The sequence below is a fragment of the Myodes glareolus genome, chromosome 6 (genome assembly GCF_982192425.1).
Source record: "Myodes glareolus chromosome 6, mMyoGla1.1, whole genome shotgun sequence".
In the NCBI taxonomy this organism is placed as follows: domain Eukaryota; kingdom Metazoa; phylum Chordata; class Mammalia; order Rodentia; family Cricetidae; genus Myodes; species Myodes glareolus.
In genome coordinates, this window is record NC_142031.1 from 92,049,262 (window position 1) to 92,076,173 (window position 26,912).

Sequence of the window (26,912 nt, forward strand, 5' to 3'; positions counted from 1 at the left end):
TACTTTCTGGGGACAAGAAGGACTATTATCATCTTGTCTAGTATAAGATTGGATGCTTGCTGAAGTCTGAGCTTTCTAAATAGACAGCCAGTGATGTGCTGTTTTGTTGACCGTAGTGGCTATCACCTGGGCAATACTGCTGTCCCTCTTCACACTGCTCTGCCCAAGCTAGTCATTTCTAGAGGGTTTCTGGGGGCTCCCCTGTGTGTGGAAAAGTCTACTGATGAGATTTTACAACTTAAAAGCTATTCTGCCTCCAGCACAGACAGCCTGCCAAGTAGAGATTGTTCTAGAGTCTTTGGTGGCCATAATTTATGTGGGAACGTAAGATGAGTTTATTACAGTATGGGCTGAAATGCCTATGAGTTGAAAAGTAGGCTTGTTTTGGTTGCATAACCTGCACATGAATGAAGTTAGGGTCACAATCCACAACCATTCTGTCATTATGCGGAGCCTTCGACAATCAAGAGAAATGGAACAGCATTTGGGCAATTTGTTAAAAACTGCTTGAGCAAGCTTATGCTGACTGAACCTACCACGAAGGAGCCTCTGGGCAGGGTTAGATTTATAGCTTCAAAATGTACCGAGAAAATGAGAGTCTTGAAAAAGAGTCACCTCTAAGAAGAAAGTGTTGAAACTCCCATTAGTATAGTAGGGTCAACTTTACCTTGGACTGCACACAGAAAGTTAATTTATTAAGTCACCAACATGCTAATTCTCTCTATATGTAATTTTTCCTTTCTAGTATTCTAAGACAGTGGCCAAACTTTTTTGTGCTCTTACCCCTGGCATCAAGGTTGCAGTACAGGGGACAGAGTGGTCCAAAAATAACCCTCCCCCTGTGTTTTGGGAATTACTATCTCTAAATCCCCCTTACTTGAAGGAATTGGCTTTTTCCTGTTCAAAGGCCATGAAGAGAAAACAACAAACAAACAAACAAACAAACAGTGCATAGGAGTGGGTCAGTAGGCTTCCATGGGGGAAATGTTCCTCCTCTTAGCAGCTTTTTGGGGAGCATTGCCTCAGAACAGCAGGAGTGTGACGCATGTCTCCTAGGGAAAAGCCCTAAGCACAAAGTTTCCCCATCTCTGCCAACAGCTGGTGTTCAGGAAACAATGGAGTTGCCCACCTTCTGTGGAAGACAGACATGGGCTCTAAATCACGTGAACAATCTCCCTGAATCTTCCAGACGACATCCAAACGTTTTAGGGGCTGCAGCAGTGGGGTGGGGTGGGGGAACCACTGTAAGTAAGGAATTTGAATTCCCAGCTCCCTCTTTACCTCCATGACTGCCAGTTTGGAGTTAGACTTGATTTGATTTAGAAAATCAAGTAAAAAGTTAAACTCCGTGGGATTAAAAAATATTTATATACTGAATGCAGTTATTCCTATGAAAGCAAAGCATTGACTTGGAATGAATGGTCACCTATAAGCCTGAGCAGGGTCTGTGGCATGGCTGTTCCTTATCCCATCCCCACATCCCTCTCTTCGGAGCTTTCACATCAGACTCTCTTCAGCACATGCTTAGTATTGTGTTCTAAATCCAAAGGGTCCCCAGCAAAGTTCAGTCAGATCCGTAAAGACAACTGGAGACCATGGGCCAACCAAAGAGGTGGAAAGAAGATAAAGAGGATGAGAAGGAAGAGAAATGGAAAACCAAGGGTGTTAGAAAGAGAGAAGAACTCCCTATTGAAGATGGTGTCACCCCTATGAGTAGGCAGAATAGATGGATATACTGGTATGCCAGTACTCAGGCCAAACCAAAGGCTCTTCTCCTTCCTGTGCCTTCCCTACATCTCTTCTGCCTCACTTTGCTTCCCGCTTTGTCAGTGCTCACTCCTCCATCCCTCTTACACTGCCAAGGGACACTTTCCTCTGTTCCCACTTCCTGTGCCATGCCGTACCCCACCTCGCTAGAGTTTAAAGGCTGGCTTTGACAACCAGTGGCAGTCCTTAGCACTCGAGCCTCCAGGAGTCTCGGATAACATCCGATGTGCTGGAAGGTTCTGAGAATTGTCAGATGAGCAACGCTAACACATTGTCTCCCCATCACTATTTCATCTCTGCGGGTGTGAAGACTTTTGATCTTAAAAAGAAAAAGTCACTGGTGGAACATGAAAGCTTCCAGAAGAGAGAAGGGCAGAGGGAACTACGGAGGATCTCTCTAGATGGTCTCACATCATGTCTACAGCCAGCATCGGTCTTGTCTCAGCCTTTCATTCACAGACTCTCGATTTTATGAAGCGTGTCAAAAACCTCTTGCTCATCAGACAATAGATGGCTGCACTTCCCCTGTAGGTTCTAAGTCCGTAAGACTATGGCTGCTCTGGGAACTTTGAGAATCTCATCTGCTCTCCCACTGGGTCCTACATAGTTTGTTCAAAGCCCTGCTTCTATTACTTTACATTTTAAATCCAAGACCCTATAAGATAGATTCTGAGATCTCAACTATAAACATAAGATGGCCAGGATTTCTTTGTTTAGTGACAAGGAAGACCTCTACCTCCCTTCTCTTTGAGAGTATGAATGAATTATAGGTCAGTAAAATAGGTCAATGTAGGTCAACTCTTGCTCTATATTTCAGCCAAGGGGAAAGGCTGACCTTCTAAATTCATGGTTCAAGGCCTCCTTAGGTACTGGGACCCTTCAACACCTGTAGAATGAGCTCTATGTATACACAGAAGACAGGCACAGCTGCATCTGTTAACCTCTCCAAGAAATGTGAGTCCATGGAACTGTCTTCTATTACCCCATCTGCATCCACGTATTTCTATTCAGGCTTTATAGACACATCCATGCTGCCTACCCGTGTGCACATGGACACATCATGTCTGCTCACTGACGAGCTGTGTTCTGTCTTCTCTCTTCATAGTCTGGTATTTAAGGTTATTATCATGGTAGGCAGGGTTGCTTCATCTTCTTAATGCAAACGCCCTCAATCCTGTCTCCTTAGAGAATGACACTGCCCTGATTAGGTCAGACCCCAACCAGTTTAGAAGGATGTAATTCAGTTCTCTCTCTCTCTCTCTCTCTCTCTCTCTCTCTCTCTCTCTCTCTCTCTCAGGATGGGATCAGGAGGGAGATTAAGGGAGACTGGGGGAGGGGGAGGAGGGAGATACATGGGGTGTGCAGAGACAGGCAAAGGTGCTGGCTCTTTGATTTGGTTCTTGTGACCTTCCCATCTGGGCACCAGTCCCAGGGAGCTCCAGCTGTGCTTCCTACCTTGGTTTCTGTGAGTTCCTCCAGGTCCTGTCCAAATCCTCTTTTCTACTTAAACAAACTGAGCTTGGATTTCAGCTAATTGCAAACAAAACAACCTGTTCTGAGCCACTCCTCGCTGCCTCCCACGGCCTCATGATGAAGTCCAGATTCGCACACAGGTGTGAGACTTTCACCACACAGAACAGCTAACTCTACCATTGCCCCGGACTCCTTCAACTCCTTCTGTGTATTTCAGCCAAGTTAAAACTTTCCTTTTAAATTTTTTTTGGAGGTTGGGGGTTGGGGGTTGGGACAGAATCTTGTTTTGTAGACCACGTCAGCATTGACCTCAAGATCCTTCAGCCTCAATTTCCCAAGGACTAGGATTATAAGCCTGCACCGCCATGCCTGACCAATTTTTTAAGCTTTTTCATCTTCAGGCCTTGAACATGTCCCCCGACCCTCACCCGATCATTTGTAATGCCACTCCCTCGTCCACTTTACCAGAGTTGGCACACAATTCCTCCACACATAGTCTCATTGCACTGTTAGTCCTTTACATGCTATAGACTTCTGTATTGCTCCTCTTCCTTCCTGACTGGTGTGTGGGCTCTGTGAAGGGAAAAGTGTGTCTTGATTCAGTTGTATCTGGGTGTCTAACATGAGGCCTGGGGCTGAGCTGGCCTCTGGTAAATCCTTGCTGAATGCCCGAATGCTGTGCCTTCCCTGCCCTAAGTTACCTAGTCCAGCTGCAGACAACAATCGGAAGAATGAAAATTACTCTGGCCTCAGGCTGTAGACTATAATTTGCAAATACTCCTGAGGTCAAGAATCAGATACGTCCCTGGCTTGGGACTATTCTATTGCATTTAGCGGGTCTTTCCCCTCCCTTATTTAATGATTGTGCTAGAGTTTCTAATTAGAGAAAAGACTTCAGGCATTTATTGATTCAAATATGCTGCATCACAAGGGAGCTTTGGAGAACAGAACTAGAATTTAGCATATCAGAAATCCAATCCATCTGAGAGCTCTCCAAGGGGTTTGCCCTTGGGTTACTTAACGCAGGCTTTCATAGTCACTGAGATCTGTTGTCATGGTAATCATGGAACTTTTCGTGATTTTTGTATCAGCGTTAATGAAGATACTGGAAATAACCCAAAGGAATCCATACTTGGGTGTGCATTTGTCTCTCTATTAACCCAATCGTTGTTTTGAACACACACCTGCCCCAGTGCCGGCCCTCTTGTCTCTTGGTCCTGATGGGATAAATAAACAAATGCTCCTTTTTGAGGATTTCCACCTAAGAGTCTATGGACGGCTGCCCTTACGGGCTCATTTCAGCAGGAAGTCCCACATGGTAGCTTTTAAGAAAATGGAGAAAGGGGGGGGGTGTATGAAGCAAATTTCTTTCTTTTATTTCAAATTATTCATGCTGCTGATTTCAAGACACTTAAATTTAATGCCTGTAAAGAAAGCCCTTGCTGTGGGAAGCACAGAACACTGACTTTGTCTGAAGTCTTTCGATTACGGTTGCCTATAAACCGCCATCAGGCCTTCACTTCTGAATCCAGAAATCCCAGCGCACTCAGAGTGCACTATTTCCATCTGTGCCTTGTTCTGCTGGTTAGTTCCCATCCTTCGCTCTGTCCTTCCTTCCCAGTGAGGGATCCTGTGTACGTGGCCGTCAGGACCTGTCCATCTATTTGTCACTTACCAAACGGTATTCAAGTAGTGGGGTTAGGTTACTGTTATTATTATTATTTTTATGAGCTAGTATGTGTTTTTTTCATTCTTTGTTATTGATTGGAAAGAATGGGGGTGAGGTGACTGTTGGACAGTTAGGAGCCATGTCAAAAATGGTGTACATACAATCTAACGATCTGAAGCTTCATTAAATTACAGCTTGATTTTGTTTAAGGGAGAGAGACTTTGGTCTCACATAAGTAGTAATTAGTTTGGATTTTTTTCTTTTGGTCAACTTATCTTAACCAAAAATGAAATTCATTTTTCCTTTCCATTGTTTGCGTGTGGTATCTGCCAGGTACTTCTGCAATTTACCTCCTTAACCCAGAGTTCAGTGCGAGTGGACAATGTCCCGATGCTGTGGCCTGTGCAGCCTGCCGAGTTCTTTCAGATAGAGCCACAATCCTGATTTTCAGCACAGCAAAGAATTTCAGGAGGAGTCGGGGTGAAGCCAAGCTGGGATTTGTCCAGAACACAGTGCACGCCCAAGGGGTGGGTAAGATTCCTCAAGACAGGGTCCCATTTACGTGCCTTAAAGGAGCTGTTTGTAGCTATGGTCCTCTGTCTTTTGAAGTTAGATTGTTTAAAATATGTAATTTACAAACAAGTTCAAAGCTTAAACAAAGCCTCAAAATTAAGTTAAAAGAGCCATGAATTCATTTGCTTATTTCTCTTACCTTCAAGAATTTCCTTTTGCAAATGAAATTTTATATTTTGGGGGGTGGGTGAGATGCATATTGTTTAGGATTATGGATGAGAGGGGGGTGCTTAGAGGATTAAACTTGACGGTGCTGTATGTAGGTTTTAGCCTCAAGCTGTTTAAATACTTGTTTGAAATAGTTTTTGGAAAAAGGATCATTGTCCCTATGTAAGTAATTCATCTCCCACTTCACCCACACTCTCCCTATGAGTGAAGAAGGTTTGCAGGTCCAGAGTGGACCATCCATAATAGTGGGGAAGAAAGAATTGTGCGCCTTGCTGGCTCCATTTGAGAAAACACTTTCCTAAGCTTGGAGCAGGGAAGCTCCTCAGGGGCGCCCCAGTGTAGGTGTAGTCTTTTCTGACGAATTTTCCTTTTCATGAGCTGAAGACTTTGTGACGTCTTGCTCTTGGCACACCTTCCCTGTCCCCCCAGTGCAGAGCAGGAGGGTTCTGTTTCATAGTGTTTATCGCTTAACACCTGCCACGGCATAGCTACAACTTCCAATTCACTCAGGCTCTTCCTCGCGAACTTCGGCGGTTTTCAGGTCCTTCTGCTTCCCTTGCTGCGCTCACTACAGACTGGGTAAGGGCAGTGGGCAGGAACCCCAATACCACCTGAATACTGCCTTGTCTTGAAATTTCTCCAGCCCAAACCGGGTTCATCACTTTCAAATTTGGTCTCACTCAAGTTCTTCAAATGCATGAACGAACTCTAATTCTGTTCTCGGCTGAGTATCTTATTTCCTTTGGAGACCTCGTCTCCACTGCTTAATTTTCTCAGCATTGCCATCTTGTAAGCAGCCCTCAGAACGGTCTGTTAAGTTCCGCTTACGGCATGATAGTGCTTCTCTGGCTCACTGGCTCAAACTCTTGCGTATTCCTTCTACAAACCAGCTCTAAAGACTTACAAACCACAAGCTCAGGTTTATCAAAGCAATGGCGGGGCCACACTGCATTCACACACAGAAAGCAGAGTTCTGGGGCAACCTTCCCAGTGGTTTGGTTTTGTCAGTTGTGTTGAAATTGCAGCTAGTGAGAATTGTAACCAGATCCGTGTAGGGTGTGAGTGTGAGGGAACGCTTCCTTTTTCTTGTCTTCTTAATTTCCCTGGTCTTTCTTCTCTTCCAGGCATGCTGGTAGGCAGGAAGCTTCGACGGACTTTTGCACTAGCCATCCTGAGTCTTCTGTCATGGGGAATCGAGACACCAGCCATAGAAAGTTAGAGCTGCATGGTCTTATTGTGACTTTTGAATTTTCCTGCTGCAGTGGAACCACATTGGTTTTACTTGAAAATCAGGATTTATAGCAATTTTTTTGAGGGGGGGGCAGAAGAATGAGGTAGATAATGAATAAGACATATCTCCATTTAAATGTAAAGCAACTGATATAGAAAGAAAAACCCTGGCCAAGGGCAAACATGGCCATTCACAGATGCTAATGCAGTGGTTCTCGACCTGTGGGTCAAACCACATACCAGAGATTTACATTACGATTCATAACAGTAGCAAATTACAGTTATAAAGTAGCAACAAAATAATTTTATGATTGGGGGTCAGCACACCATGGGGAACTGTTAGGAAGGCTGAGAGCCACTGCTGTAAATGTAAGCGAGATCACTCTCCACATGGGGCACACAGCCTGTGCCAGAAAGGGATTTGGATTTTACTCACAGAATTTGGACTTCTTGATCTTCTTTGCCAGGTCTTTATTTGAATGGATTCCAGTTACCAGCAAAACTACATGAGGAAAATAAAGACAAAATGAACCTAATTAGTATCATTTCCCCTGAGCACTGTTTTCTTTACGGTCTCCCATCTTTGCAATGCATTGAGGCATTTTCACTGATGAAATGAGTCTTTTCTTATATTAGGAGTAGTAAGAGATCCAATTGGTAGAGTGTCTTAGTCGTGTTGAAAGGCCTTTCCGAAAAACCTCTTTGGTATCTGCCATGTTTGTCGCCTTTTTATTTCAACACACCAGGGCTGCAGCTCCTTTTCCAAAGCAGAGAGTGTGTATGGAGCCTGGTCCCAGGAATGAAAGCTGGGTGTAGGATGAGCACCCACCCTTTTCCTGTGACCTTTCCTTGGGTCCACAATGGGATTCCAAGTGTCCAATTTGTCAGTGTCCATAGAGCTACACACTCAAAGCAGAGTATGGGTGTGGATGCATCCGTGTGCATGTGTGCATGTGAGAATGTGTACATGCATGGCTTGTGTGTGTGTGTGTGTGTGTGTGTGTAAGAATGTCTACAGGAAGGCTGAATGGAGATCTATAAACAACCTTGGAGGAGGATGTATTGAAAGGAAGACACTGGAGACGGAGCAGGAAGGAGGGGAGAAGGAGAGACTATCAGAGATCTGAGGATGGACCACTGATGTTGTGATCTAGCAGCTCTGGCCCTGTACTTGCCTCAGAACCAGAACCAGAGCCTAACATAGCAGCATTTAGACACTGTCTGACTTCATGGGTTCTGTAACCAGTGAAGTAGGGGACCGAAGAACTTAAAGCCACATTTCCTGGCTCTTTTTCAAGTATACAGAATAAACCTGAGCTTTTAACTTTAAAAAATAATGGTAAATAAAAAAATAATGTTGACTTTTTTTATTGCAAAAGTGATGCATGATCCTTCTAGAAAAACGCAACAAGCAATAAAGAAGATATGGATGAACTCAGAAGTTTGGTTTTTTTTGTGTGTGTGCATGCATTTTTGCATACATTTATATAAGTACTTAAAACATTTGATCATGCTCATACCATTTACAAATTATTTCAACATATATATATATACACATATATGCACACACCATGAACACACATGCATATACTCATTTTCCTTGTCATTAAATGTTCTTACCACAATCTTTTTGTTTGTTTGTTTGTTTTTGTTTTTGTTTTGTTTTGTTTTTCAAGACAGGGTTTCTTTGTAGCTTTGGAGCCTGTCCTGGAACTAGCTAACTTTTGTAGACCAGGCTGACCTCGAATTCACAGAGATCCGCCTGCCTCTGCCTCCCGAGTGCTGGGATTAAAAGCGTATGTCACCACCACCTGGCTCCCACAATCATTTTAACTGTCTGCAGAGTATTGCGCTACATGCATGTATTGCAACTTAACTAATCCTCCATTTAATGTAAATAGCTTCATCTTTGCATAGATCTCTCATTATTTCATTGAAATAAATTTCTAAATAGAATTTTTGTTTGAAATTTACATCCACTTAAAATTTTGATATATACTAAAACAATTTTTCATAGTATTTTTTATTAGCGATGTATGAAAATACCCACTTCTCCATTTCTCACCAGACACCCCCCATCTCACCAGGTACCCCATATCTCACCAGGCACCCCCACATCTCACCAGGCACCCCCTATCTCACCAGGCACCCCCCCATCTCACCAGGCACCCCATATCTCACCAGGTACTCCATATCTCACCAGGCACCCCCCATCTCACCAGGCATCCCCCATATCTCACCAGACACCCCCCATCTCACCAGGTACCCCATATCTCACCAGGTACCCCATATCTCACCAGGTACTCCATATCTCACCAGGCACCCCCATCTCACCAGGCACCCCCCATATCACCAGGCACCCCCTATCTCACCAGGCACCCCCCATCTCACCAGGCACCCCTTCATCTCACCCGCTCCAGGGGGGTATGCTTTTAGCTCACCCTCACTATAGGTACATTTGGAGACGATTTGCTTTCTGATAGAGTTGGGGCTCTGGAGGTGAGCACAGAAAGCATAGCAATCTAAACAGGCACTTGAATCCAGACTGGGGACACATACCTGTTATATCAGCACGCAGGAGGCTGAGGCAGGAGGATCACAAGTTCTAGGCTACACAGTGAGGCTCTGTCTAAAAAAACACAAGATAACTGATCTCTCCTCTCTCTCTCTCTCTCTCTCTCTCTCTCTCTCTCTCTCTCTCTCTCTCTCTCTCTCTCTCTGTTCCTGTCCCTCTCCCTGCCCTCTCAATAGACAAAGATATGTTCAATTTAGGTACAAGTGGACCCTTATTGTCAGCTAGTTTTGAAGGAAAGGGTAGTAACATCGCCAAGTGCTTGAGAAAATTATACTGTCACTGCTATAGAATGACTGTGCTCCCTTAAAACTGTTACATTGAACTCATAACCCTTAAGGGGATGGTATTAAAAGCAAAGCCTCTGGGAGTGGATGGAGATGGAGATAGCCCTGTCATGAGTGAAATTAATGGGGCTGCAGAGATGGCCCCATGGCTAAAACACCTAAGTTTTAATGTACAGAACCCAAGTAAAGCTAGACACAGTAACTTAAATCTGCAGTCCCATGGGCCCTTGCTGCTATGGTGAGATGGGAGGAGGCAGAAGACTCTCCCAGAAGCTCCGTGTCCAGCTAGCCTATAGTATGCAATAGCAAGCAGCCAAGAGACCTGTCTCAAACAAAACCCATCTTCAAAGATGTGCCTGGACCTCTACAAATGCACTGTGGCATGCCTGCATTCGCTCACACACAAGTCACACATACATACACGCGTATCGTACACACGAGAAATAAAAAATGTAAAAGGAACGGAATTAGGGCCTTTACAAAAGCGATCTCAGCTGTTTAGATCCACCTATCATATAAAGGGGTGTCAACTGCTGGTGTCTTTATCTTCCCAGCATCCAGAAACTCGACAGATCACCTTCCAGCTTTTGTAGGCTACCACTCTATGACAGTTGGCTACAGCAGCCTGAACTCGCTAAGACACTGTAACCTGTGCCGATGACAGCTCCCACATTAGCCTGCGTTAGGCTCTTAGCACTGGCTGAAGTGCGGGCAGTTGCCTGTTTGGCCATACAGGAGCACAGACATGCAGGAGACCTGAATGAGAACAGAAAAGGCAGCCGAGAAGCAAGAAGGCTGCCATTTTTGAGGTGTTATTTACTTCTGGGGGTTGGGTGTGTGCGAGTTTCCTGGTGGTCTGAGTTTTATAGTTGCCCACGGATCATTTAGTTCTGCATAAAGGTCCCTCTTTCATCTTCTATGCAGAAAGAAACAGCCAGAATCTGGGGATATTTTGTAAAGAATGGACTAAGCAGATAAATACAAACAAAGCAGCAAACAAATAAATAATGAAGTTGAAGGCATGAAGTGAAATAAATGTGAGGGTTAATTCTTGGGAAAGCTAAATATTAGCCACGTGGGCCTGTGGCTCACTAGGAAGTCTTTAGGAGTCTCGGTGTCATTAGAACCATAAAGATTTCATCAAGATGACCCCAACCCAAGGTGTTGACCGAGCTCATTCTGTTGACCGAGGTTTCTGTCCTACCCGGTCCTGCAGTCATTCAGTTGCAAAGAAACACACAGAGGTCTACATTAATTATAAACTGGTTGGCTTAGTAGCTCATGCTTCTTATTAACTCTTATAACTTACATTAACCCTTAAGTCTTGTCTGTATTAGCCACAAGGCTAGGCACCTTTTTCAGCAAGGCAGTCATAGCTTGTTTCCTCTGCATACTCTTTCCATAATTCTCGCTGACCTGCCTCCTACTTCCTGCCTGGTCTCCCTCCCTCTACTTCTTGCCTGGTCGCCCCTGCCTGCGCTTCCTGCCTGGCTACTGACCAATAAGCATTTATTAAACAAGTACAAGAAACAAATCTTAACGAGGTAAAACCATTGTCTCACAGAACCAAGAATGAGTGAGCACATGCATGGTTGTTCCGGTTTACCAACAAAGGGTAACAAAGTTCTTACTGTCCCGTGCACACAAGCCTTTCCCCGCCTTCCCCTCAGTATATGGGCTTGTTCATTAAAGCACCTTAGAATCCCGACCTCCATGCTCCATCTCTAGGGGCGTGTTTGCCTTTCCTATTTGCATGCTATGTCTTGCTGTGTTTTAAGTAGCACGCTGGGAGGCTGGGGAGATGACTCGGGCGGTCTGCACAAACATGCAGAACTGAGTTTGGGTCTTGAGCACCAAAGTAAAAGACTGCTACAGGGGTTTGTATCCCGAGCACCAGCACTTGGAGGCGGAGACTGAAAGATCTCTGGAGCTCATTGGCTAGCACCTAGCCAATCACAGAGCTGCAAGTTCAGTGAGCGACCCTGCCTCAAAAAAATAGGTGGAGGGCCATAGAGGGAAGGCTAGCACCCTCTGACATCCACACAAGCCTATGTAAAGAAGCAGGCAGATCTACAGGCCAAGTCTTTTCAAATAGTAGTTTTAGTTACCTACCCACAGAGACCATTCCTGTCTACAAACCCGGAGGAAATTGAGGCAAGAATGAAAATTTCTGAAACAACCACAAAGCGATGCCCCTCAGTGTTCTGTTTTTGGAAATCCTAAACCTGTTTGTCTTTCTTTTAGTAGCTCTTGAAACCTCAAGGAAATTAAATATTAAAATAATGTTTTCTAATTTAAAAAGTTCTGCTACTTCCTGCCCTTGCTTCCTCACCGGTGTGAGAGCAAACTAACCAAAATTAAGGCACCCGAGGAATAATTGTTTTAAAACTCGATTTTAAAAAGCTGATCATACCAATAATTTATAAATAGAGAAAACACAAAAGGCTAAACTGGAAACAACATGGAATTTCATCAAGGGTTTAAAATTCAGGCTAAAGGAAGATGAGAGGCTGCTTTTCTGTGTCATGTCCCTGTGTACAGAACACAAAATTACACTTAATCCTGGCAGGGAATTGGGGTTAGCGAATTCCTGTGCTCTGTTGGTGCAGGCGGAACCATACAGGAAAGCAATTTGATAATAGGTTTCAAGAGCCTTGGAAATTATCTCCTCTGACATAGAAACTGCCGTCTTGGGACTACATCTCAAGTTATCCTCTTTGATACAGACAGAGATTTATGTAAAGATTCTCATTAGAGCATTTCTAATGGCTATCTGGAAAGAACAGAATGTTGGAACCATCCCAACAGTCGGGAGTGTGTAGGCATTTATTACAACTGGTGTGCAGGAGGTGACTAAATCAGCTGTGAAGTGCTCAGCTCGGATGTGAGCAATGATTTTGACAGTTAAAATAGAGGCAGAGGAAAAAGACCTGGAACAATACACCAAAATGTTAATAACGATGAAATCATGATTTACATATTTATATGTATATGTATTTATATGTTCTGCATTTCTCCCTACTGTATCATATCACCTACATGTACAAACATAAATTTCATACTACATGTGTCTCTTTTACAATTAAAAACAGACTTTATCATTAAATTATTTTTAATTTGGTCATATTATGGTCATATGGACTTATAATGAAAGTTCATTCTAAAATTATTAGCATAATTAGTCTGTGTCTGTGTTTTCTAGTAAGTAATGAATTACAATCTAATTTCCAGGGGAGACATAAAATGTCAGGCTAGCTCATCAATACGCAAGTCAGGAAGCACCTAGGTGCCTGGGACTTTCACAGAAATGCCTTATTTTTGCATAGAAACAACTATTTTTTTTTTGTACAGAAATTTCATGTTAGATCTTTTAGGCCCTCCATCCAGTTAGCGTCCACAGCACCTTCTTGAAACTTTACCTATAAAACAGACCATCCTAAAGTCATCCAAGTTCCCTAATGCTTTGACTTGTGATTTATTTACTCACTGAAACCTTGCGCACGAAGTGAGTCAGAGTTTCACAGCAAACACAGGACTTTATTTTCTATACTTCCATGCAATATCAAGGCAGGCTTCAAATCCTAGATTGGTACACCTAGGGGGACCTTTGGAACTGATCCCCTGCCCTTTGTTTTAGGGAGTGAAACCCAGGTCAAAGTTAACACCTTGGCTAAATCTGAGGCTGGAACCAGGCAGTGGGTGTGGTAGCGAGAGTCTTTTGATTTCATTTGCCGCCCCCCCCCACCCCCAGTAGAAATGTTGGCTCTTCTTGGAGCTCCCGAGACAGTGAGTAGCCCACAGTTCTGTAGTACACTTAAGGATATCTAAAAGAAACATGGGCTGGAGAGGTGCCTCAGTGGTTAAGAGCACATACTGCTCTTCCTGAGGACCTGAGTTCGATTCCCTGCACCCACATCAGACAGCTTACAACAATCCCTGCAACCGCAGCTTCAGGGGGCCTGGCACCGCTGTGGGTACTTGAATTCATGTGTGTATACCTCCACAGAGACCTCTCACACACCGTACACATAGTAAAAGTAATAAAAATAAATCTTTTTTTTCAAAGTTTATTAAATTATGAAAGTTTCCATTTCCGCCCCTCCTCCCAACACCCTCCCACTCCCCCCCTCCCCCTCCTCCTCCCTCTCCATCCCTAAGAGCAGTCAGGGCTTCCAGCCATGTGGGAAGTTCAAGTTCCTCCCCCCTCCCTCCAGGTCCAGGAAGGTGAGTATCCAAACAGACTGGATCCCAAAAATCCAATATATGCAGAGGAAACAAGTCCCAGTGTCATTGTCAATGGCTTTTCAGAAAGGCTCCGAGCCAGCCACATTCAGAGAATCCGGCCACATTCAGAAAATCTGGTTGGATCACGTGCTCGTTCAGCCCCAGTCCAACTGGCATTGGTGTAAAAATAAAACTTAAAAAAGGAAACGCCACTCTAACACTTACTAACTGGTGTTAATTTCGGGAGTTTGGTAGTATTGTTGGATGGCTCTGACGCCTTCACCATTCAGCATCCCTAAGGACAATCCTTTCCCGGATCACTGTGATGTTGAATGGCTATGGTATTGTGGAGCACCAGGAAAAGACTGCTCCTGTCTTGAGGATGATTGCTGGAGGCAGAATGCAGAAAGGGCAAAGGTAATGCAGCTCTAACGGGAATAAAGATGGGCCACCAAGAGAATAAAGGAGAGAATAAACAGGGCCACTGAGGTAGATGATCCCATCTCACCGAGACTGGGTTTTTCAGGACTTCTTGGAGGACCAAATGAGGATTTTGAGTTTGGGAGTGAGGGTCAGCAAATTCCAAGACCGGGAAGAGCATCTTCAAAGGCGTGGGGATGCGAAGTGCTGCCATCCTCCAGGGAGTTCAAGGTAAAGGCTGTGGTGAGAGATGGAAGCAGGAAGAACCACAAGGGCCTCATCCTCAAAACCTTCAAGACTCAGGACTCCACACTGCAGGGAAAGGAGAAACGCCAAGGAGCTTAAGCCAATAGAATGGTCCTGGGAAATGAACCTCCACAGCCATGTGTGGCGGCTCACACTTCCCGTCCCCTGAGTGGCCATGAGACCCTGTCTCAAAGCAAAGCAAATGAACAAGAAGGAATAGGCGCCATGGAGACCAGCAGGGCGTGGTGGAAAGTGAAAGAGGACTAAGGGTTTGGGGGTGGGAGGCTGTCCTGATACCCAGTTAGGGGTGAAGTGGGGGAGGCCAGAGTGCTAGGAAGATGTAGGAAATGACCTGACCAGTGAGCAGAGGAAGGAGATGCTGCGGATGAAGATACCTGAAGACTCAGAGGAGCTCAGGGGCAGTAATGTCCTTCTCTTTTTTCAATAACGAACGTATTTACTATTCCCTCCCCTGGTTCTAGTTTATCATGACTAATAAAAATTGTAGTATTCAATGACTCACCCAATCTGATGCATTGATCTTTGTGTGCTGTGTAAAATGATTAGTCATGCTAATTGGCATATCTATTACTTCATTTACATACCTTTTTTTTTCTTTTCTTTGTACTGTGAGAACGTTTCAGATCTATTCTTCTGGTAACAATACAGTACCAGGAACTGGTCACTATGGCATGCATAAAAATCCCAGAATTTACTAATCTCACCAAGAATGACACCTTCTCATGGCTTTTATTCCCCAGACCTGGGCAACCATTCTCTACTCTCTGCTTCTTTGACTTTTTAGGTTTTTTTTATGTGAGTTCATACAGCATCATTTCTCTGTCTCTCTGTCTATGTCTCTCTCTCTCTTCTGTGTGCCCGTGTATGCCTGTTTTCATGTGTGGGGATGCACATGTGTGTGCATGTGCAGGTATGTATACATGTATGTGGAGGTTTGAAGTTTATGTTAGGGGTCTTTCTTGATTGTTCTCTACTTTAAAAAATTACAGTTATTTCTCTCTCTCTCTCTCTCTCTCTCTCTCTCTCTCTCTCTGTGTGTGTGTGTATGTGTGTGTGTGTGTAGGGAAGGGTGCACTTGCACACAACTTATTCCTATGTGGAGCTCAAAGGAGAATTTGTGTGAGTGGATTCTCTACTTCCAGCTTGTGGGTCTTGAGGATCGAGTACTACCCACTGCATAAAGGTTTTCTGACAAGGGTTGAGAACAGCTTAGGTCTATGAATTTAAACATAAATCATACTCATTTAACTAACTAACCGTGGTAAGTTCTACCCTAGGGCCTATGACTTCTTCAGCCATGGACTTTTGGCCAGGTTTACAGCACCAGACATGAATTCTTTCCTCTGGAACAGGACACAACACCAATCAGACAGAAGTTGATTACCCTATGACAGTACACACTCTTACACCAGTGTGTACATCTTGCCTTGCACATTGGTGGTGTAGCATCATGATACAGTGTTGGGTAAGACTATTGACATTTTTCTTACCCCAAACTTGCATAATATCTCTGGTACTATGAAAGCTAGCCAGCACGGAGGAAGTGTCCTGGTTGTTTAGAGATTAATTTCTCTGTCCTGCAGCCAAAGTGTAGGGTGTGGAGACATTACCCTAACTGAAAGAAGCCAGACGTAGAAAGACATCTGGGCTGGGTTAGTGGTAAAGCATTTTCCACATAGGCACCATGTCTGGAGTTCAGATTCCCACATTCTACCAAAAACTGGGCAAGTGTGGTGCTACCTGTAACCCCATCACTGGGGAGACAGCAACAGAGGATCCTCTGGGTAAGCTGTCTAGGTGGATTAGCTGAATCTGGGAGCACTGGGCTCAGCAAGAGATTCTGCCTGAATAGAAAAGGAGAGAAGGCTGGAGAGATGACTCAGAGGGTGAAGGAGCCGGCTGACAGACCTGTGCTGGAAATTTGGCTGGCTTGACCTTGTTCAGGTCTTGTGCACATAATCAGGGAGGCTGTGGGTCTAATAACATGTCCAGAAAGACAGCATTCATTGCACTTCTGCTCACTGTCTGGCTCCTGATTTCTCCCTACCTGCTCTCCTTTAATGTTCCCATTCATCCATCAGTGGACACAAGTTCGATTTCATGCTTTGGCTCTTGTGAGCAGGGCAGTCATAAACACGGAAGTGCAAATGTCTTTGAGCACGCTGATTCTGTCTCTTTTGGATATGTACCCAGAAGAAAGGTTGTAAAGTCACAGGGTAGTTTTATTTTTAATTTTTTGAGGAACCTCCATACCACTATTTGTAATGAATGCCATCATGAGCGTGCTATTTTATATACCCGCCGAAGGGACCAGTATTGACTCAGGACACTCCAAGACCAAGCTCTCAGCACAAAGGAAATGTATTTGCCCCAGAGAGACAAAGGCAAGATATAGAGGATGAGGGAGAAGGGGAAGCCAACAAGGAAGGGAGGAAGGTCCTAAGCAATGTAACACACACACACACACACACACACACACACACACCACTCAGATGACAAAGGACTGCCTCTTTTTCAGATGTTCATCAACTCATGAGATTGCACCTATCTGATTAAGGCCATTCAAAAGATATAAAGTGATATTTCATGGTGGCTTTGATTTGTATTTACCTAATGATTAGTGATGCTCAACTTTCAAAAAAAAATACATACATCTGTCTGCTAGCTATTTGTCTATGTCCTTCCAAGAAATGTCTGTTTTGGTCTGTCTTTAAAATTAGATTATTTTCTTGCGATTTACATTTTTGAGATCCTCTATAATATTAATATTAACCTGTCAACAGATACAAGGTTTGCAAATATTTTTTCTCACCCCCCAGGCTGTCTCTGCACTCTATGGATTACTCCCGGTGCTGTGCAGAAGTTGTTTGAGATGCCCTCATATGTCACTTTTGCTTCTGTTGCCTGAACTTTCAGGGTCATGTCTAGCGAGTTTTTTTTTTTTTTTTTTTGCCTGGACCAATTTCAAGATGATTTTTCTGGGCTTGTTTTCAAGATCTCTCCAGTTTCAAGTCTTATGTTCAAGACTTTTTTATACTTTCGGGTGATTTTAAGAATTCGATCAGAGCTCAGTATTTAATTCCATTCTTCTGCACATGAATATCATATTTTTCCAGGGCAGTGCATTTAGGAGATTATCCTTTTCCTGTTATCTTTGCTAAAGATGAACTGGCTCTAAGTTTATTCCTGGGCTGTTTTTACTTCCTGTTATTCTTTTTCTAGCACCATGCTACTTGGTTTGGCATATCCACTGTGGTTTGCCTGTGAGATGTCCCTGGTAGGCCGATGTGTTTAAACACCTGGTTCCTAGCTAGCGGTGCTGTTTTGGAAGGTGGAGAACCTTTGGGTGATGGGGGCTGTCTGGAAGAAGTGAATCACTTGAATGAGCCTTGAATTTTTTTTTTAGTCCAGCCCCACTTTCTGACTACCTTCTGCTTCCGGACTGAGGTCACACTGTAATTAGCCCCCTCAAACTCCTGCTGCCATAATCCCTTGCCCTGACGGAGTGTATCCCTTGAACTTTAGCCAAAGTAAAGCCTTTAAGTTGCTTCATTTCAGGTACTTGGTTACAGCACCAAGAAAAGCAGGCAACACAGTAACTTTGAAAACTACATTTACAAAATGCTTTCAGCTTTGTTTAGTTCAGCTCAGGAGAGGAAAAGTAGAAAACATGGTGTTTGGGGGCCAAAAAGATAGTTCCTTTAAAGTTACAAACAAAGAAACAGTAATTGTTAAAGAAGTGAGCATTGCAGGGAGGGCTGCCAGTGTTTTCATGGGCCCCGGGCACCCAGGCATTCCGAAGTCACGGGAGCCGTGGTCCAAGAGGTCCTGGCTGCGGCTTGAGCTGGCCCAGGAGTTAGGCATTTTAACGTTCATTGTCTGGGTGTTCCTCATTTTATAGACACACAAAATGTGAGACTCACGGGGCCACGGAGGCATCTACCACAGTTTTTGAGAAAAGCCTAGGAGGTCAGGCAATGTGTAGACAGGTTGGTTATTCTGCAAGGACCTTAGCAAGTGAGACACAAAGCTCGAGTCGTGAGTGGGTTTCTGGGATTTTGGAACTGCCAAGAACATGGGATACGCGCTAAGGAAAGAGGCAGGTGCCAATGGAGATGTCCGAAAAAAAAAAACCCACAAGTGTCAGACTATAACTGCAGCCATGCCCAGGACTGGTGGAGTCCAGATACCTGGGCACCAGGGATTTGGCACAGAACTACCTAGTTTCTGCTTTCCATGATGGATTTCAGCCTTCCTTCAGCCCCTCCTTCCCCACTATATTCCATCTGTCCATTCTGGAATGGGCATGCCTCTGCTCGACCACTATATATCTGATGACCAGGACTTTCTGGTATTCCAGAACCTCACAATTAGTAGTTTGCTTTGTGCCTCAGAAGAGACCTTGAACTTCACACTTACAGAGTTGAGACTGTTAAATCTTCAGAGACTCTCTAACCTGGATTAAATACAGCTTATATGACGAGATGACCATGAGCTTTGGAGGCAAGGGCAAAATCTATTTTGAATCCGTAATGTCCCCCATAGGTTCCTGCTTTGACTGATTGCTCCCCAGTTGGTGGTGTTATGTAGGAGGCTGAGAACCTTTGGAGGGTCAGACTTAGCTGATGGAATTAGGGTACAGGTCACCTAGGTTGATTTTCGAAGGTTGTGCCTGGCCCTTTGTTCTGGTGCTCTGTCTGCTTCCCAGTCTGCTGTGACCCACAGAGCCCCTGCCACATGTTCTGCAATGAACCGACCAGCCCAGTCCCACCAGGCTCTTCTTGACACTACGGTCTGAAACCCCAACCCAGCATAATCTTTTCCTCCTTTTATGTTGTTCTGTCACGACAATACAAAGGCAGCAAAATTTTGTCCATTTTCTGAATTTCTTTACTACTTCTAAAGGGTTGTTGCTGGATTTTCTATATGTTATGTGTCCTATTCTTGTAGACGTTTTTTGAGGTTTTCTTTTCAAATTTAACTAGTATTTTCAAATTAAATCTTAATTTTAGTATTGTGGGGGGGATGTTGAATGCAGGTGTCTCTATAAGCCAGAGGCATCAGATTCCCCAGAGCTAGAGTTACAGTGTGTTGGTAAACTGCCCGATGTAGGTGCCAGGTCACCTGTAGGAACAATGCACGCTCTTAATCACCAGGCCATCGCTTGAGCCCAGTGACTTATTTTTTTAACCTTTTCCTTCCTAATTGATCTGACTAGAAATTTCAGCACAAGAATAGACATATCTATCTTATTCATCATCATAGAGAAAGGACTTTGCACTTTTAGTGTGGGATTGTCATATGTGGCTTCCATGGTGTAGTGTGGGATTGTCATATGTGACTTCCACGGTGTAGCATGAGATTGTCATATGTGATTTCCATGGTGTAGTGTGGGATTGTCATTTGTGGTTTCCATGGTGTAGTGTGGGATTGTCATATGTGGCTTCCATGATGTAGTATGAGATTGTCAATGTGGCTTCCATGGTGTAGTGTGGGATTGTTATATGTGGCTTCCATGGTGTAGTGTGGGATTGTCATATGTGGCTTCCATGATGTAGAATGGGACTGTCATATCTGGCTTCCATTGTGCTGAGGTCCAGGGTGTCCCCTTTCTGCTTTCATTGTATGAGCATCCTTGTGAGGAAAGGGGCAGGCCACGAGAGGCAGGGAGCAGAGTAGCTAAGTCTCCCTTCTTGGGTCTGTGGTACATAAGAAAAGGCAGGGTGTGAGCCACCCTGTTAAAATTTGGTTCATTTTGTTTTAGGAAATCTTTCTTATTCTCACCTCCACTTTTTTTCCCTAGGAGAATTTTATTGACCTTTTGAATAAGGTTTATTTTCTAGGAAGAATGACCCCATCACACTTCTGCTGAGACCAGAACACGGCCTCCCCTTTGCTGATTCTGTGGCTCCAATGTGGCTTGTTCTGCACTTCTTGTCTGCTATGCTGAAACCTGACCCACCCAACCGCAATGCATGGGAATCCAGGCTGGAGATCCCAATGTAGGTCATATCTGAGGTCCATATCACCATGTTCCTGAATCCCCAAACCAAAATTCCAGAATCTGAGAAGTGATTTTCCCATAACCTATACTGCCACACCCTCAAATCTTTCTCCAGGATTTCTTCTGCCTTGGCTCCACAGACTGTGCAGAGAGAGCAGCAATCCTTTTATTTCGCCTGATGCCGAAAGACAGGACAGGGTATCTAGCAGTGGGAAATGCAGGTCTCTGGCCTGTGAGCTGCTCCAACCCTTGGCTGCCCTGCTCTCCCCGACGCAGGTATTGAGGCAGAGCCTGAGGTTGCAAGGTTTCTGCATGCGGTTCTCCTTTCTCACCTTGACCTTGCACCATGATGGAGAACAGGAGGGAGCTCACCTCCACTTCTTTAACATTAAAAATTTGTTAACTTGTAGCTCAAAGTAATGAGGAAGTGAAAGACCGTGCTCCCATGGTGCACACTCCCTTTACTACTAGAGCAGGCCCGGCATATGAAATAATTGCATTGATGAGGCAGCCTAGGGTAGGGAAGGCCCAACGGAGCAGAATTTCACTTGGCTCAAGCTATCCCCAATCCCTCTTCTAATCATGGCCTTAGCAACCTGGGACTCCACCTACACTAAGCAATGCATACACCCGCTCTAAACAGTGTAATTGCTCCTCTCAACAACATTTTGGTAACCCTCCTTTGGGGCAATTTTCCATTCAAGAATGTCCCATAACACTTGGTAGTTAAAGACAGAGGGCTGGTCCAGCCTAAACTATTTGGTTTTGGGTGCATGCAAAGTAAGGCAAACTATGTCTTCTGTGTGAACTCTTCCAGACAACCCCTTATTTATCATCACATGCCCCTACATAACTGGGTGTGTATATGATTAGTATCAGGCAAATTATGATACAGCACATGCAGATAAAGAAGGGCTTATGAGGGGCTGGAGTGATGGATCAGAGGTTGAGAGTTCAGTTCCCGGAATCCATAAAGAGCATAGCCCGCTGTAGCTCTTGCTCTAGGGAGACTGACTTAATTTCTAGACTATGTGGGTGCTTGCATTCATGTGTGTGTATATTCGAACACACACACACATTCATACTGCAGAAAATTAAAAAATAATAAATCTTTTCAAAGAGAAGGCCGCATTCCCACTCAATTAAAGCTAAATCACCCACAGAACACCCTTTAGCAACCAACTCCTCCTTGTCATAGACCCCACAAGAGGAATCCCAGATGCCCAAGGCATTAACCAGACACCGTTCAGTGTTTTGACTCAAGGAGCTGTCTGTTCTTTTGTAGAGAGTTTGCTCTGTTTGCTCACATTGCTTCTGAACAAATTTTTTTTTTTGCCACTTTGCTTCCTATATGTGCTTCCTAAATTCTTTGAACACGATGCCAGGAGACTGGAAACATCCAGTCCAGACCTTGACTTCCTTGTAACTGCGGTCATGTTGGGCATCTTGAACCTTGCCCAATCAGTTGAGAACGTCAGTAGTTGGGGAGAGAGCTCCTGAATGGGTACTCAGAAGCCTATTTGGTCTTCCTTCCAACATGTGTCAGAAACAGCATATGGCGGCACCAGGGATGAGCAATGACCTACTAATGTTTCTCTCTGACCTACTAATGTTCCTCCTGAGAAAGGAACAAATGGTTTGGTGAGAAACAGTCCTAACACCCTGCAAACGTTTGACACGGAGTTGGGTGGTCCCGGGCTCGGTTACATCATTTACAGATAAACAGCTGGCTCTAAGACAGTGGTTCTCAACATGAGTCATGGCCCCCAGGGCTGAATGACCCTTTCACGGGGGTCACATATCAGCTATCCTGCACATTAGATATTTGCATTATGATTTGTAACAGAAACAAAATTACAGTTATGAAGTAGCAATGAAATAATTTTAAGGTTGGGGTCATCACCACAATATGAGGAACTGTATTAAAGGGTCACAGCATTAGGAGGGCTGAGAACCACCGCTAACATCAACAAACTGATGGTGTCTCAGAACTTGAACGCATGTCCTCTCTCTGACTCCAGCCCAGTGATCATCCGACCATGATGAGATTTCTTTGCTTTTCAAACTATGTCACCTTCCTCCCCGCCACCCAGTCCTCAGTTGTGTCCAGGCAACTCCCTCTGAACAGGCTTAAACATGTTCACTCTGTAATGCACTAACCTTCATCCCTTCCCCCATGCAATCTGCGCACTGAAGTCTGAACCCCCAGTTTCTCAGAAAATGACCTGGTCTGAAAACAGGTGATTGGCACAGAGAATTGGTCGAATGGGATGAGTTCATACTGGAGCTCTTGATCCAATAAAACTGATGTCATCACAAAAAGGGAAAAGACAGGCTCAGGCATGCATTCAGGGGGCGCCAGGTGAAGATGATGGGAACCAGAGTGTTGTACCCATAAACCAAGAACATCAGAGATTTCCAGAAAGCATCCAGAAGTTAGGGAAGAGGCCTGGGGAAGACTTTTTCCTCACTACTGGCTAAAAGGACCATCCTCACCGACATACTGATTTTGGATTTCAAGACTCCAGAGCTGGAAGGCAACACATTTTTGTTGCTTTAGGTTACCCCGCTTGTGGTAAAGCCCCAACAAGTTAATACAGACTATCTATACGGACTTTGTGCCCCTCTGTTTCAGCATAGCGTGCAGATTTATGTCAGCCGGCAAAGCCCCAGACAATGGATACTAAGAGCAGAATATTTCCCCCGGCTTAGTTCTAAACACACCAGCAGTGTCTGGAGCCCAGTAGGTCTCCTGTTCCTCAAAGACATCCAAGTTGTATTCTTGGAAAATAAGAGATGCCTCAAATATTTCATCTCTAAAGAATGAGAACTTAACTGCCTAAGTAAAACCATTGTCTTAAAAATATTCGTCTTCTTTTTTTGAGAAATTAAGAAACAGAGGGATCTTAAAAACAAACATGTATTTGTTTACAGAAAACATAGAGATATGTGTATATAGTAAATGTAGCATGTAAACACATATATATGATATAAAAGTTTGCTTTAGATGAACACACACACAGAGGCCTCTTGAATTTGATCTATACTTAGCATTCCCCCCCTTAAACTTCTGTTATTGTTCATGTGTTCTGTCTTGGCTTTAAACCTTTCTTGGCCAGATTCAAAGAACATCCAGATCCACACAGACTAGTACTCACCGAGCAAGACTTCAATAACAGATGCCTTCATAGTGGGAACAATGAAGCCCATAAATATCAAAATGGCACTCTGGAGAGAGAGAAAGATATCATCAACCTTCAGCCAGGGGTTCTGAATCAGACGCCTGAAGCGTGTGGGGACATTCTGCATCATTTTACATTGCCCTCTGGAGTCGGGGTTCCACGATTGGCTTTCTATTTTCTATCTATGGAAGATGCGTAGATGGAGTGGGATGGCTGCACTGGTACCCAGAGAGTCCATTCTCAGTTAGAAAACCCTTTCCAGTTATCTGCCTCTGATTTTCTAGAGATGCAGTCTTAGGACTGACAAACAACCTCACGGTTTTGAGACTGTGTCCCAGCAGTCCTCAGATTTGGCCAAGAGCCATATTTAGGGTAACATGGAAAGAATTTAAGATTACAAATAAACCAACCCTTTAATAAATAGGAAATTCCTATAACATGGCTCTTCTTAAGGAAAAGGGTGAGAAAACTGTATTAAAAGTCAGTTCTTGCACCTGCATCGCTGGTGGGAGTGCAAACTGGTACAGCCCCTTTGGATGTCAGTGTGGTGATCTCTCAGAAAATTAGGAAACAATCTTCCTCAAGACCCAGCAATACCACTTTTGGATATATATCCAAAGGATGTTCAATCATACCACAAGGACATGTGCTCAACTATGTTCATAGCAGCATTGTTTGTCATAGCCAGAACCTGAAAACAACTTAAATGCCCCTCAACCAAAGAATGGATAAGGAAAATGTGGTACATGAACACAATGGAGTACTACACAGTAGAAAAAAATAACGACATCTTGAAATTTGGAGGCAAATGGATGGAGCTAGAAAACATCATTTTGAGTGAGGTAATCCAGACCCAGAAAGACAATTATCACATGTACACACTCATAAGTGGCTTTTAGACATAAAGCAAAGAAAACCAGTCTACAAATCACAATGCCAGAGAACCTAGACAACAAAGAGGACCCCAAGAGAGTCTTACATGGATCTAATCTACATGGGAAGTAGAAAAAGACAAGATCTCCTGAGTAAATTGGGAGCATGGGGGACCTTGGGAGAGGGCTGAAGGGGAAAGAAGAGGCAGGGAGGGGAGAAGAGAAAAATGTAGAGCTCAATATAATCAATAAAAAGAGATAATTCTCACTCTTAAAACACATAGTTTAAAAGAGGTGGAAAAACATATGTGAAATCAAATAACCATGGCATCAGAGAGCATGAGAGAGCCCGAAGGCCCCATAAGGAAGTGGAGAGGTGTTTACAGAGCAGTGGGCTACATACTAGTATCTCCTCGCTACATACTGCTATCACTGGGAGTTTAAAGACTATCAATGCCCAGATCACCTGAATCAGAGTCTGTTGGGGATAGAGTCTGTACAGATGGAGCTACACAGATGGAGCTGCATAGATGGAGCTGCACAGGTGGAACTGCACAGATGGAGCTTCATAGATGGAGCTGCACAGGTAGAGCTACACAGGTGGAGCTGCATGGGTGGAGCTGCATAGATAGAGCTGCAGAGATGGAGCTGCACAGGTGGAGCTGTACAGGTGGAGCTGCACAGGTGGAGCTGCACAGGTGGAACTGCACAGGTGGAACTGCACAGATGGAGCTGCACAGGTGGAACTGCACAGATGGAGCTTCATAGATGGAGCTGCACAGGTGGAGCTGTACAGGTGGAGCTGCACAGGTGGAACTGCACAGGTGGAACTGCACAGGTGGAACTGCACAGGTGGAACTGCACAGGTGGAACTGCACAGATGGAGCTGCACAGGTGGAACTGCACAGGTGGAACTGCACAGGTGGAACTGCACAGATGGAGCTGCACAGGTGGAACTGCACAGATGGAGCTGCACAGGTGGAACTGCACAGATGGAGCTGCATGGGTGGAGCTGCATAGATGGAGCTGCATATATGGAGCTGCACAGATAGAGTTGCACAGAATGAGCTGCACAGGTGGAGCTGCACAGATAGAGTTGCACAGAATGAGCTGCACAGGTGGAGCTGCACGGATGGAGCTGCACAGATGGGCCACTCTGCTATGGCCCAGGAGTTTGTCAGTAAATCTACTTTCTGGGAGGGAAAGCCTTAAACCTCCTCTGATAGTTCAATATGGAACCAAGTTCCAGAAACAGTTGTTGAGCAGGGCTGCTCTTCACAGCACACACTAATTCTGGGATCTTGTTAAACTGTTGAGTTTTCGTCCACTAGGTCTGGGCCTAGGAATAGCCGCATTAAAGGAAGAAAGGAGAGTCTACACGTATACTGCCCTGAATCTGCCCAATCTCATCTGATCTAGGAAGCTTAGTAGGGTCTGTCCTGTTTAGTGCCTAGATGGGAGAAAGGAAGGGGATTATGCCATCTGTGAGAGTAAGGAAACGCTTCATAGTTCTGGGAGCAGCTGGGCCACCTGACTGGAATGAACAATTCCAAAACAGAAATAGGGAAAAGGGACACTCAATGTAGAAATCAGCATAAACAGAGTTCTGGGAGCTGGAAAGCACAGTGGGCGTGAGAAGGTTGTTCTCTATAAAGAATACATCTCTGTTCTCTTAAAGCTATAGGGAGACCTCAAAGGTTCACCAATACTATGATCCCCTGAGCTTATTCAATACTTCATTTTGTTTTGAGTCCTTATGACTAATCAGCATGGTGGGTTTGAAGGTCATCATTGAATAGAGAAACAAAGACTTAAGACGTTCCGAATTATGTCCACAGTGCCCTGAGAGGACGAGAGTGGAACTCGGGGAGGAGTAGGAGGGAGGCATCTGCCTTCGGTTCATTCAATAGAAAAGAATATGGTGAAGAACCCAGACATAAAATTGGCCTGCATTTTGCTAGCATTATCACCTAAAACGTTTGAACAGTATCACTGGTAACAAATCACTCCGTCTCTCTGGGCAAGCAGCACCCCCCTTGCAACAGGGCTGCCTGAAGTTTGCATTCATCTCTCTATACTAGGCTGCGGCCCAGGAGTTTGCTGGGAAATCTACTTACTGCAAAGGAAAAGACCCTGAGTTGCACAGTATGCCAGTTTCTATGATATGGATTCTCACAGAATCTCATTTTTAAGCCACAAGAGTG

General features: G+C 44.4%; 1 protein-coding gene and 1 pseudogene across 2 annotated transcripts in view; both read right to left on the minus strand.

Moving 5' to 3' along the window:
* Vit (vitrin) overlaps positions 1 to 26,912 on the minus strand; it is a 123,146-nt gene that overhangs the window by 77,069 nt on the left and 19,165 nt on the right. The window contains exons 2-3 of one of the 2 annotated variants that reach the window (XM_087907346.1): positions 23,813 to 23,882; positions 7,317 to 7,382 (exon numbers count right to left, since the gene is read on the minus strand). In XM_087907346.1, the coding sequence (XP_087763472.1) occupies positions 7,317 to 7,382; positions 23,813 to 23,864 (118 nt within the window). In that variant the 5' untranslated portion in view covers positions 23,865 to 23,882. The remainder of the gene's footprint in view (positions 1 to 7,316; positions 7,383 to 23,812; positions 23,883 to 26,912) is intronic. The other variant, XM_087907347.1, reaches the window with a different exon arrangement.
* LOC125388245 (large ribosomal subunit protein uL5 pseudogene) lies at positions 20,483 to 21,002 on the minus strand (annotated as a pseudogene).